Source organism: Natrix helvetica, assembly GCF_964273705.1.
Source record: "Natrix helvetica genome assembly, chromosome: 2".
In the NCBI taxonomy this organism is placed as follows: Eukaryota; Metazoa; Chordata; class Lepidosauria; order Squamata; family Natricidae; genus Natrix; species Natrix helvetica.
In genome coordinates this window covers 54,250,285-54,265,036 of record NC_138552.1, presented here as the reverse complement: position 1 = coordinate 54,265,036, position 14,752 = coordinate 54,250,285, and the positions used below count along the sequence as shown (strand labels likewise).

At 37.3% G+C, this 14,752-nt stretch overlaps 1 protein-coding gene across 6 annotated transcripts in view; it reads left to right on the top strand.

Annotated features, from left to right (window-relative positions):
- SEMA6A (semaphorin 6A) overlaps positions 1-14,365 on the top strand; it is a 177,316-nt gene extending 162,951 nt beyond the window's left edge. For all 6 annotated transcript variants that reach the window (XM_081943595.1, XM_081943598.1, XM_081943596.1 and 3 more), the window contains one exon: positions 10,185-14,365. In XM_081943595.1, the coding sequence (XP_081799721.1) occupies positions 10,185-11,374 (1,190 nt within the window). In that variant the 3' untranslated portion in view covers positions 11,375-14,365. The remainder of the gene's footprint in view (positions 1-10,184) is intronic.
- Positions 14,366-14,752: the final 387 nt, after the last annotated feature.

Here is a 14,752-nt window from a genome sequence, read left to right as displayed (position 1 = left end):
AAACGTGTCTTCCATTCTAACTTGAATGGAGTTATAAAACTTGGGGAGGGAGGGAGGAATAAAAATCATATTGCCACAAATATTAGGAAGGTAGTCTCAAGATGCTATAATACTTGCATACCGCCTGAATTGCTGTACTCCAAATCAGATATTTCTGATATTCCAAATCAGACATTTCTGATTTTTGTACAGATATATGGTAACATTTTTGTTGCAAACAGCTGAACAATTGAAGTACTTACAATTATAGCTTGTTAATATTCACCTGATGTTTGTGATCCATTCTGAAGATTTTCCAGCTATCATAAGACAGTAGAAAAATGAAATTCAGGTATTGATAAGGAATTTTTTTGAAAACTATGCATCGAATGTCAGTGTTTTACAAAACAAACCTCTGAGATATTTTTTCATTCCAAAAATAGATTCATTTTAAAAAGCTGATGATTTTACCTCCAAAAACAGATTAAATTGCCTCTACCAAAATGGATTTTAAAACTGTAACACTCATTCTAGTTTTCTTTAAGTTTCTTCTTGACCAAAGTACAACCAAAATAGTTATCAATTAAACATTTGTCATTTCTAGGGCATGCTCCGCACTCAGGTGAAATCTTTATAATGCTCAGAGCAAGTGAGGGGCACAGAAAGTATGTTCCTACTAACTGTTTAATACTCCTGTCCTGGTGCTCCCATTGTGTTTCTGTAACTGTATCCAGCTAACAATTGAGATAATCAGTTTTGTCTACCTATAACCTGTAACATTTCTAATGTGCCAGTAGGGATAGACATTCTTGATTATATCGCTATTGCTTTCACAACAGGATAAATTATGCTTAGTGTTGCTTTGTTGCTTGTATATAGGAAACACAAAAGATTAATGGAATCCCCAGCTTTCATCTATGTTCAGGACTGGGGCAGAATGAAATTCCTTCCCTTCAATAACTGGGAGAAAGCCTTGGGCTTGTCTCAGGAAAGCTTGCCTAACCTCTTTCCATGACAAGGAGGTGCATGCCATTGAACTCTTACACATAGGGCAGGGACATCTTTTAACTAGATCTTGACATTAAGTAGATACTACCTAAAATTCCATTTATCAATGAGTAGGTTATATATGGTTGAGATTGTAAAGCTAAATATGCAGAATCCACATGCATAGACCTGGTAGGTAGCATACTCTCCTTTCAATCAATACACTTTCATTTCAACATCTGGAGCAATAATAGTTTGCATATGTTGCCCAATCTTATGGATGTTTTTAAGTTCATTTCAAAGATTGAAATGCCTATAGATCAGAATCTTTGGGATCCATCTCTCATCTAGTTATGCATATTGATGTTAGAATGTCTTATAATGTAAGATCTGGGGTATTGACGAATTGGGGAATAGGAGTTGAACCTTTAATCTCATCTTCCATTTACATATTCAGCACATATGCAGTCTGGTTCTGTAAAAAATGATAATGGTGTTCATCAGAAAAAGTGATCCAGACACTAATGCACTAGTACATTTCTGGCTTAAGTTTTTTTCTCTGAGCTATTTAAAGCTCAAACTCTGGAATAGTTTCCAGGATTATATCATTTGTTTATTTTTTTCTTTGAATACAGGAGAGTGCTTTCAAAAGAGAGAGAGAGAGACAAAAGGAATAAATACCCAAGATAAAATAGTTTAGAGTATCAATGTCATTAGCTAAACCAAAAATGCAGTGATAACAAAAGTCTTGGCAAATGTTGTTTTTCCTACTCCAACTCATTTATACCAACCAATAGGCCTTTGTTCAAAAGATGGCTTCTGTTCAAAGTATTTGCCAAATACAAACAGCTCTCTCAGCAAGTCAACAGCCCAGTTATTGACTGACACTAGATGCAAGAAAGGCATTTGAGCAATCTGCTAACAAAGCAGCAGAAATTTAATTTCTGGCTTTATCTGATAGATACAACTCCATAGTTTTCTGGCTTTCTTTCAGGGAAGCATGAAACAGTTCCATCCTCTTCCACGTTTTTAATCTTTAACTTTTCTCAGATGTACTAATCTGACTTCATAATAGTTAGACAACGTGTTGCCTTTGAGTAGCCTCATATCTGTGGAGACTGCGGAGAAGGTACCTTAGTACCTTCCAAGCTTCCAGCCCACCTTATCTCATTTTTAAAGGTTCTTTAAAATAGAGCTATAAGCTGATCTTTAACTTGTATGGTTCAATATTATCTACCTTCAATATGTTTATGTCTATGTTCCTTGAATTAACATGCCTTGATGATCAACATCCCAAATTAGAAGCCAGACTGGCAATGTCAATGTCTCCTGAGGGTATTAGGTTAGGAAGATTGGCCTACAGTTATAATAGCAGTTGGCCAGAGTTCAATACCTTAGCTAAAGAGAATGGATCTGGACAATGAACCTAGGGACTTTTGTGTTTAAAGCATATGCTTTTCTTTGATTTCCAGAACAGAATAGTAATTTTAGCTAAGAGCCAGCCCCCTTGCATCTGCTTGTATTTGAACAGCATTCTGTGGTTGTCTGTTGTGTACCAGACTTAGTATCTCAGGATAAATGCTTAAGCCCAGCATATTGCTACTGCTTCCACACTTCAAAAGCCATGACTCAGGGATGGATGGATGGGTGGATGGAGATAGGTATAGATAGATAGATAGATAGATAGATAGATAGATAGATAGATAGATAGATAGATATGGATGGATGGATGGATGGATGGATGGACGGACAGATGATAGATAGATAGATAGATGATAGATAGATAGATAGATAGATAGATAGATAGATAGATAGATAGATAGATAGATAGATAGATAGATGATAGATAGATTCATATCCCAATAGTTGCAAAAAAGAGTTGAGCCCCAGAGAACCACTACTAGTTAGTGTTAATAGCACACAGGCTATTTCATTACAAAATAGCTTCTTACGTTTTTAATTATCATTTTAGTGTGTATTGTTCTCAGCTTAAATTATTGTAAATTCAATTGATGCAAATCATGGAAATGTTTTGGATAACCATAAAGAAAAAAATCAAATGATAGTCCTTTAATATTTAATATGGATTTTCCACATATTTACTCACATATCCAATAAGAACGCTTGTCTTTTATCCTAATGATGCCTGAAAAATAGATTAATCTCTCAGCAACCCTGCTTACTATCTATATGCAAATACCCAACCTATCTTCAATACCATGTTTTATGCATATGGTCTGTCACTCTTAGACAGCATAAATCAGTCATTATTTAGGATAAATCAGATAATTTGAAACAGAGAGTGTTAATTCCACCAGCAAGGGTCTATCCTTCAATTTTTTTCTTGAAAATATATTGCTATTTTTCTAAAAATATCAAGTGTCCAGATTGATTAAATAACTATCAGTTATTTAATCCAAGTTAGATAACTACAGTGTTTCCCCAAAAATAAGACAGGGTCCTATTTTATCACATTACCCATTAGATAGACTAAGTTATATAATACCTCACTATTATCTGATCCTTGTTGTGCATCCTGGAAGTTATTAAGCACAATAGGAGCATTCCTGTTTGGCAGGAAAGGGTTTTATCAGCTATTATCCAACCCATTGCAAGGAAAAAGAATGGAAGATATTTTTCTGTGCAACCTCCACTATTAGTTGCTTCTTCTGGACTTCCAAGAATAGTACAGTAACCATGTGGGTGATATTTCCTTTAAATAAAAGGCTCGATGTTAAGCATTCTTTTAAAAATTGAGTGTGATCCTGGAGCACACTTTTTAAACAATGTATTTTTCAAATGTATTATTTGTTCCTAAAAGTGGCAGTTGTAAGCATGTGTTTTTGTTCATAACATTGCTTAATCCACTACGTTGTTTTGCTTTGGAAAGCTTTCTCAGGAGTGCCTGTTTGGCTCTTATTCTTGTGCATATTTTCAATTTATTTGTTGATCAAATTTATATGCCACCATCTCACTATATGTGTGAATCTTGGTATTTTATAAATAAAAAGACTATAAAAATCATTAAATAGAGAGAAGAAGAGAGGAGGGAGGGAGGAGTATATATAGATATAGGGTATAGTTATACACAAAGTTAAACAGTCAGAGAAAGCACCCACAATCCACCTAGCAGCCCTAGGATTGCTTGCCACTATTGGATCCCTGTATTAGTTGGCAAAGCCAGATCTTAATGCACTTCTGAAAAGCCAACCTCTCCTCTGGAGGCAAGATGTTCCCTAGGCAGGGGGCAATGGCACTAAAGGCTCTTTCAGAATCAACACTGCTTCAGGGCTTGAAACTTCAGGTGGCAATCTTACCACTGTTCTGGTTTCATGCCAATGTGGCAAAGAGAGTGAGAAGAAAGATGGTGTTGGGTCAAAGAGGGAGGCAGTTCCTGCACCCTGTATTTGGCTGGTGGGGAATTGCTGGCCTCAATCCAGTTGAGTTGTATAGTGAAAAGTTAACAAGCAGTTTGCAGAATTGCAATGAACCAGCTAGTACCATCCCAATGCATTCTACCTCAACCTTCTTTCCTATCTTTTTTCATACCTGGGACATGGAAAAAGAAGAAATTATCACCTGCCTATTCAGCTTGGTACCTCTTAAAATAAAATTAATAGCTTCTACAACATTTTTTTTCATATTTTTTGTAATACTATGAAATAATATTCACCCTTTGGGAATTTTTTGGATGTTTGCATTTCTTGACACTGAACATTATCAGAAATCTATGGGTCTTACTGATCTATCCAGGAAGTCTGATTGGACAAATAACACTGGTCATACAACACATTCTGAGCCCACGTCAAAAAGTTATTCTTCATCTCAGTTCAAAAAATTCATTTAAATGGAAAACAAGGCCAAAACAAGTTCTGGCAACACATTATTCAGTACAGCTGATTTGAGTGAGACATATTTTACATAATTCTCACAAACTTTAGCTTCTGTCATAACAAATAAATTCTCACCCTACAAATTTCTTGAGGTGTTTCATGCACTGCTCCAAAGAAAATAAAGAGATTTGGGCAATGTGAACCTTCTCAAGAGCAGCTGTGCTGTAAAAAGAATTATAATAAAAAGACCAGAACTTGGTACAAAATCATCCAGGAAATAATACAAGATTCCAGAAGATCTTCAAAGAATCGGTAGCACTCCCTTACTTTGGCTAAAGTCTGTGTACATGAGAGAGAGTAAAAATGAGATACATTGAATAGTAGCTAAACAGATCTATTATCCCAAAGAACACTGATGTTCATCTTAAGTTTGCCAGGATGACACTCCAGATTTTTTAAGGAACATTCTAGGACAGACCAAAGATTATTTCCAGCCACATGACTGTCATAATGCTTAATGAAAAACAGACACTGTTCTCATACCAGCTGTCAAACATGGAAGTAGCATGACATACCTTGAGGTTGCTTTGCTGCCTCAGGACTTGAATGACCTGAAATCATTGAAAGAAGCATGAATTCTGTTTTGTATCAGAGAATTGTACAGGGAAATACTTGACCTGAAGCCAAAGCAAAAATGGATCATATTGCAAAACAAAGATCTCAACCCGTACAAACACAGAATAAGGACAAATACAGGTTTTTGAAATGGTCAAATCAACATTCAGACCTAAAGACTAACTAGTGTTGTGGATCATACTAGAAAGCCTCAAAAGTTACTGAGCACTTCACCATGGAGGAAAACATGAGAATTACTAAGCAGTTACATGAGAGACTAATCACAGTTGTGGGAAAAGCTTACTTCTAGTTTTTGCTCTTACAAGTTAACTAAATCTAAAAAAAACATTTTTTCCATTTAGGCATATCCTGTATTGGATTTGTTTGCATTGTTTACAAAGTACAGGAAATGATAACAGGGCCTTTACCCTTAGTATTATTTATTCATTCAGATTTCCTTTATAATTAGTAGGGCCCACATAAAGTAATCGCAAAGATATGCAAAAAATAAATAAATTCCTCAGGCAACGTGAAAGAGAGTAAATAATTTTCCTAGAACTGTATGCAGAATCCAGCATTCAAAAACTATATTTTATATTTGCTAAAGCAAATATAAACTGATTGGCATAGGAATCACTAGATGACAAAGAGATTTGCAAACATATTTTGTTTTCTAGTGGTCATTTTTAGACATATCTGAAAGCACTGAGACTTGCACAGAAAAGGTACAAGGGCACTGTCTTACATTTATACCCTTGGAGGAATGCTATACGCTGAAAAGAACTAATCAAACTGGGATGAACTACAATTATCTAGTAATCTGCAATGAGCCATATTCGCATATTCAAATCTAAATCTAATAAATACCAGCTGCTTTGAGTTCTCCCAAAATAAACAGATGCCTTCAGCTCTCCCAAAATAAACAGCTGACCATGTTTTATTTTATCTCAGCCATATCATATTACATATTTTTCAGTTTAACTAAAATACTCAATTTAATTTCCTGTTTGTCCATACTAAGACTTAAATCTTTTAAATTTACAGTATAGAAAACCCTGGATAGGGAATGGAAGTGTGAAAAATTCCCTATTAATATGCCATTTTCCTGACACAAAATAATTGCAGGCAAATAGTGTGATCGGAGTGTTATCAGTGGAACACTAAAACCTACATTGAGTGTATTTCAGAAATAAAATTACAGTGCCTACAGGGATATGTTTCTAACACAATAAAGCTGTCACTTTACGAATGAATTTTATTTTCTCCATTATAAACAAAAGGAGCGAGGTAACTAATATACAGTCAGTCTGTTGCAGAATTGACCAACATCCTGAGAGATTCCCTGCCAGGTTTGGAGTTGTAAGGGAAGTGGATGAGAGACACTTCCCAACCAACCACAGCAGGCATCATTCCAAATTGGGAAGCTAAAAATAGCTGCCATGCTCTTTTCATCTACCGTTTATGGTCAGTGTCTTCGCCACAGAACTTGTAATCACTGAAATGTTACACATTTAATTGGTGGCTTTCTCATCACCCCTTCCAAAAATCCCATTGTATTTCACTTACTGAACCTTGCTCCCCTTTCTAAGGATGCCAGCATTTGCAAAGACTAGAAGAAAGGTAACTATCTTATGATCTTCTCCATATTAAATTCAACCACAAGGAGAAGATGACAGATCCCTGCTTGTGGAAACCACACTATGGCCACTTTATTCAGTCAGTGTGGTCGTTGTTGGATTGCTGCAACTGTAAAGACAAAAGGCTACCCTTAGTAAATGATGTGATCACCAAAAATAATAGGCGCGTCTGGTACCATTTTGTTGACATGTATGTAAATATAAAAATATTTTGCATAGACTAAAGCAAAGAGAAACAAGCATTACTGATAGCAACAGTTATTTATGCTACAGGTGTGCCCATTTTATATTTTTCATTCACTAAGCCTAGCAAGAGACATAATGTGTAGTAGTGCTTAAGACATCAAGCTAGAATCCAAGAGACTTAGGAACAAAGCCAGCTGCATAACCTTGAGCTAGTCACTCGATCTTAGCCTTAGGATGCTAGCAAGAGAAAACCACTTCCAAAATCTTGCCAAGAAAACTGCAGGTCCACATAGTCACCATAGTCACATAGTTACCAAGTCCACATAGTCACCAAGACTCAACTGTTGACTTGAAGGGGCCAAAAGAAAAAAGACAAGAAAACTCTTTGGCAAAACACTAGCTCAGGTTTGTGGAGATAAGTAAAGGTTCACTATCATGATGCAAACGGCAACTTTTTCTAATCCGATGCCTTTACCCAGATGTGTTTTGGTTGCTTTGGTTGTGAATTATATGAGTTTAAGTTGGATACATTTGGAGGACAGTTAGCACTACAATAATGGCACTATAAGAATGACCCCATTTATATTAGTCAGTTGTCTTATAATTTGACAAAAGCAAGCTCGTTTGTATTTTCATTCAACAGTGCCTGACCTTAAACTGGCCTGCCATTTGGCTTGGCTTTTCTACTACCATCTACCCTTCTCTAAAATCTGTTTTTAGAAAACCTAGACATCAAGGGTTTAATTGGCATCTTGCCATTTCTATTTGTGATTTCAGAAACAAGTCTGTAATGAGTTTGAACAGGCTTGCTTCTGATTGATATCTGCTTTTTAAAAGATCCTTTTTGTAAAGTCTGTAGACATTGTAAAGCTATTTTTGCTTCAACTACTTTAATAACTTAACTTCACCAGTGAGAAATGTCAAGAACAATGACATATTTAATATTTTTTGAACAGAGCGAAGCTAGTGGTATTTTTCAAAGTGAACAAAATCATACTATAAAATCCAATTTGATCATATAGTTGATTTGTACATGATGCCAGCTGTTTCCTGGGGATCATTACTTTGAGATTATTTGGTGACTTTTCATCAGTTATGCAGCCCATCAGAATTGCCTGGTTGAATTGGATCTTGGAGCATTATTTTTTCATTGGATCCAGCCTTCCTTATTGGGTCATATTTAGAAAGTGAAAATGGGATACAGCTGTTTTACTTATGAGATTTATCTAAGGTATTGGGGATTTCCAACTTAAAACTGTGGTCCAATTAGGCCACCAATTCAAACTTTTAGTCCAGCCCAGGAATCCAAATTAAGACATTGCAGACCTATGTTTGTCTAACATTGACTTGAGAACACAACCAGTGCAGTTGCGGACATTTAAAAAATTGGAAGGGACTGGGAACAGAATGGAGCACATGGAATCCTGCACTCCATTTTCTTTCAGATTCACTTGTATTGATAGAGTCTCTGGCCCTGGCCCTACTTGTTAAATGAATAAACACAGGCCATTAATAATGAGTTCACCATGTTTTATAGATGCAAAAGTAATACACTAAAGAGAATGCCATTGTATTAAAAGTCTAAAACAATATTGCAGAACTGCCTCCTTGGATCCCTCAATACAATAACACTAGATTGTTGTTGTTGTTGCTATATTAAAATATGTTAATTTGTGCATTGAAAGCAGATAGAAATATTTTTCCCCACCATGAAAGAAACAAGACAAAGATCATTTTTTCACCACATGCATGCTTAATATGATGGGACTTATTGCAATATATGAGATTGGTGAGGAATTTAAATGAGGATTAGACCCACTCATAAAACCTGCCAGGGGTGTCTGTTATTTCCCCATAAGAAGTGGTTTGTCTCTGACAAAGCTGTCTGGTAGGTATGACTATGGGCTTGGAAGAGCTCTTCTCAAGGAGACATCTTTGGTCCCATTGGTCTCCTATTTAGGAAAATGGCAAAAACATATTTCTTTCACTAAACTTTTGACTTAATTATTGCACTGATACTGATTCTGTATTAGATTTTAAATCTATTCATTTTACTATTGTGTTTTACATTTTGTGTATTCGTTGGTTTTGTTTTTAACTTGGTTGACTAAAAATACAGGACATACATTTAAGAAAAAGAACATGGGCACTCAACGGTGATACCTAAATGTGAGAAAGGTTTATTCTTAGCTGATTACTCCTTATATGAAATAGCATATTTCTAATTGCAGCATAATAATTTCCACAGAGAGCTAATTTTTAAATTGGTCTTTTAAAAAAACATTTCAGCTTCTAAAATCATAAAATTTTCAACGTATGTAGATATACCATGCTTCTTTCATGACACTTGTATAAAAGAAGAGCAGTTCAACTGCATAGTGAGTAATAAGACACCAGCTTCATTAAAATATTATTCTAATTAATTATGCAAAATGTGGGCTTTCTGTAAAGCCTTGTCATTGAAGATAATCAGCTTCATTGTTGCCCTGCTGCATTTTTTTTTACTTTTAATTATAGCAGTGTAGATTTTTACAACATATAGTCAAATGATCTGCAAAATATGATGACATTTTAAGCAAATGTTCACCATGATATAGTTCTAGTAACACAGAGATGAAATTGACCTCATATCATCTAGTCTTAACTCTCTGTTCAGTGCCAATCTACTAAAACATTTTAGATACATCACTTTGCTTTGTATCGAGAAGAGCTCATGGTTGATTTCTAGGCAATTGGTAGAAAGTAGAGGGACAACACCCTACTGGCAAAATCCAGAGTCACTATAGGCATCAAAGCACCATTTGAGGAATTTTCTACCAAATGTGATATAATCCAAATCAATTATTCTGCCAGAACACCAGAGAGGCATCTATTGTATGTTGTTAAAGTGAAACATTCTATGTGATCATGTACTTTTCTGCTTACCATTTTGTGATATTTTTTGCAGGAGTGATCCGTGAGAGTTATCTCAAGGGGCATGATCAGTTGGTGCCTGTCACCCTTCTGGCTATAGCAGTCATTCTTGCTTTTGTCATGGGAGCCGTCTTCTCGGGGATCATAGTGTACTGCATCTGTGACCATCGACGTCGAGATGTGACCATTGTGCAGAGGAAGGAGAAGGAACTGGTCCAATCTCGTCGAGGTTCAATGAACAGTGTTACTAAGCTCAGTGGTCTCTTTGGAGATGGTCAGTCCAAAGAGCCAAAGCCTGAAGCCATTCTCACCCCTCTCATGCACAACGGTAAGCTTGCTACTCCAGGAAGCACAGCCAAGATGCTCATCAAAGCTGATCAACATCATCTGGACTTGGCTGCCCTGCCTACTCCAGAGTCCACCCCAACACTTCAGCAGAAGAGGAAGCCAAGCCGTGGCAGCAGAGACTGGGAGAGAAACCAGAATCTCATCAATGCCTGCACAAAAGATATTCCCCCCATGGTGTCACCTGTGATTCCCACAGACCTTCCTCTCAGGGCTTCTCCCAGTCACATCCCAAGTGTTGTAGTCCTGCCTATTTCTCAGCAAAGCTATCAGCATGAATATGTTGATCAGCCTAAAATGAGTGATGTGGCACAGATGGCCATGGAGGACCAAAATGCTACTCTTGAGTACAAAACCATAAAAGAGCATCTCAGTGGCAAAAGCCCAAATCATGGGGTGAATCTTGTGGAAAACCTGGATAGCATGCCACCAAAAGTCCCCCAGAGGGAAGCTTCTCTTGGTCCCCCTGGGTCCTCTCTTGCTCAGAGCAGTCTAGGGAAGCGATTGGAGATGCATTCTTCTGCTTATAACGTGGACTACAAGAGAAACTACCCTACGAACTCGCTTACGAGAAATCACCAAACATCAACACTCAAAAGAAATAACACTAATTCTTCTAATTCCTCCCACCTTTCAAGAAATCAGAGTTTTGGCAGGGGAGACAATCCTCCTCCTGCCCCACAAAGAGTGGACTCCATACAAGTCCATGCTGCTCAGGGTCAGACTGTGACTGTTTCTAGGCAGCCCAGTCTCACCACATACAACTCGCTGACAAGATCAGGGTTGAAACGCACACCATCGTTAAAACCAGATGTACCCCCCAAGCCCTCCTTTTCCCCTCTTTCAGCATCCATGAAGCCTAATGATGCATGTTCATAATCACCGTGGGGTGGGGTGGGGACAGCTGTGGATCATGGAATAACCTTAAAAACCAGGATTCAGCAATGGCAATGCTAGTTTCAACTGACCAAGAAACTGCAAAGCTGAAGGACATTCTGCTCTGGGGAAAAGTGGAATGATTTTTTTTAAGGAATTGGGCCATACAATCTATGGTTTGCAACTGTAGGACCCACCCCACAATACAACAGCTCTTCACTCAAAAGACTAACTGCAAACATTGAGCCAAAAGCACACACACGAAAGATGACTGTGATCCTTCACTTTTAACTGCACAGAGCATCCTAGAACTGGGAAATGAGTGCTTTGAAAGCAAAAATGCCCTGAGAAAGGAACAACTCACAAGAGGAACCCATTGTTTAAGCTAACTCTTACTGAACCATGACAGACTCTTACTATATGCAGGTACTGTGAAAGCCCATCAGTGTTACAGCCTTTTGATTATACCAGATTTGCCATGTTGGGCAAGAACAACTCTGTCATAGGTTATTGCTACTCTTCTCTCTTAATGAATAACATGTGACTGTTAACGCAAGTAACTATGATTATTTATTGTTCATCTTTTTTGTCTTTTTTTTAAATCCTAAAGAAATTACTTATGCCTACCATCATATGAGCAACTCTTTCCAGAAAGAAAAACAAAATACCATTGAAAATTATGGCTATTTAACGTGAAACCCCATTAACTAGAGTAATTAAAACTCTTTTTATTTTTCCAATAAATTCACTGAGTTAAATAAGTTGGAGATGGAATTCCGAACTTTTGTGTTTGAACTCTCTAATCTTTTTCTGGAAGACAAACTAGAGGGAAATACTTACTTCAGTGTCGGTCCATTTTGCAGGCTGGCTTCCAGCTTTTAAGGTCAGGTTGCAAACCAAGGAAGAAACCTCCCACCACATCATTTTTCCCTAAAGTTCATTTTTTCCTAAAGTACTAATGTCTTACAAAATAAATTCTTTGAACACTCCCCTTCCATGCCCCATTGCCATGAACACAGTTTTTGTCAGTAGTTGATCCTTTCTGTGAAGGCACCCACTCGATTTCTGCCATCTCATTTCATCCTTGCATGTGAGATGACAAGCTGACAAAGAAAAACGCACAGTGCAAATTCATCCACACACTGGTTTCTCCCAGCATAGTTTTCAGTTTTACCACATAGAGTTTGTTTTGATGGCAATATATCTGATTTTTTTCCCCACATGTAAATTTGTGCCTTACACCTTCAGTTGTGTATATTTGTGAGCTGTAGTATGTACAATCGTTCCCCTTTCCTTAGAATAAATCAGATATTTATTCATCTCTCCCCTTCCTTATTCCCCTAGAATAGGGATCTCCAAACTTGGCAACTTTAAGGCTTAGACTTCAGCTCCCAGAATTCCTCAGCTAGCCATGCTGAGAGTTGAAATCCATAAGTCTTAAAGTTGCCAAGTATGGAGAGCCCTGCCCTAAAGAACTGGAAGATGCAAAGTTTTATGTTTCAGTTTGCAGAATTAACAGCCCCTCTGATCACAAGAAGGCAAGGGGCAGCAATATCTATTGTTTGGATGTGAATCCTAATCATGCTCATTTTGGCCTTTGCATTACTTTTGTGCTATCCTGGAAGTTTAGACACTGTTTGGTGACAGCATATCCATCTACCTGAATATTTTGGTATCACTTCAATGTGGAAATGTATCCTTTCTCATTGCCAGCAGTGTAATGTATCATCAAAGTCAAGCACTGTGTACTGTTGACATTCTGGTGCAAAACAATCCAGGCCTAAGGTTGTATAGCCTGTAGAATAAAATGGAAATAAATGTAAAGCAGGCTGGTTCCTGCTGGTTCTCAGTAGGAAAGCAAACCCAGATAATTCTTACAATTTACAAAAGTAAGAAAGAAATCCAGCTCTTATTTGTATGGATGGGTGGGGAAAACAGGAAGAACCTTTTGCAGGAACGTATGGTTTGACAAAGTCTTGGCTGCTTGTCCTTAGGTTTTCCTTTAAACTGTCATTACACCTATGTCAGCCTACTGTGGCAAAAAGAAAGAGAGAAATGGACGCGCATGTTTGATATTGTCTGGACAGAACGTTTGGGAAGGAGGAACAAGGTTTTTGAAGAGAAGATGTGTATCTACTCCAGTAGAGCTGGTTTCGTTGCCTCTGAAGAGCATTCACAAATGGTTTCCCTGGAGAGGAAAATCTTCAGGCTGGGAGCAACATATAGATGGTCATTAGGAAAATCAGGACGATCGGAACCAAAGGGATCTGCTGCCTCTGCTCTCCTTTTGCCCCTGCCTCCTTGTTCACTCTTGGTGGGCTGGGTAGAATAAAGTCAAAGCAAGTTTCTTTCTGGAATTTTGTTTTGTTTCCCCCTTAACCACCACCCTCAGTCTCTTTTTTTAAGCTATTCATATGAAAAGTTAAACAGGCTTTTGTTTTTCCTCCTTGAAGCTCAGTCCCCAAACTCTGAAGGGCATGGTACCCCATGCTACATCTTAGTCAAGCAGTCTGTCATTATGGAGAAATGAAGAATTATTGCAGTCTTGTTCAGGGATCTGCCTTTTTAATATACATCACACCAGTAATGGGGTTCACCCTGAGATGCCCATTTTTTTTACTCTTTGTTTTGTTTTCTATTTAGACTCTTCCATGTCTTTCGTCCTTCTCCTTGCACCATTTTTACCCCTTTGTGTGTAAAGGTTCTTGGACCTACGTGTGCCTTTTCTTTCCACCTTTGGTATACCCTGGTAAATGCAGCCAAGTCAGACACTCTCTTTTGTTGTAAAGTTGTAAAAAAAATACTGTGTTGTCACCAGTTTCCCTACATCTCCACAAATTCCTAACATCATCAGATTCACAGTTTAATGTATGTTGTAAACAAAATGAAGAAGAAAAAGAAGAAAGGGGGGGAAGAGTTGAAGTGTTTTACAAAGAAATAAAATGACAAGGGGAGGGAGAAAATGACTCTTGATGACAAAATAATAAAACCAGACTGTTCTACTTTATATTTGGTCTCCTTGCTCTTATTTATTTGTTTTAAAAAAAGACATAAATTAACATACCCTGTAGAATTAAAAATAAATAAAATTAGGTTGAAATAATAATACTGATAAAAATACTTTTGAAAGCAGAGAAAGCTTACAGTGGAAGTCTTAGTCAAAAGGAGATAAAATTGCAAGTCTCCTATTTTAAGTACTTATAATTTGCCCTGGTGGGGGGCAGCACTGCCCAAGGGAGGCTTAGTAGGGATAACGAATGAAATGATAACGTCATTAAATCAGTGTTTCTTAACCTTAGCAACTTTAAGATTTGTGGACTTCAGTTCCCAGAATTCCCTAGCAAGCATGCTGGGGTAATGTTTACTGTAGTGCAATAAATA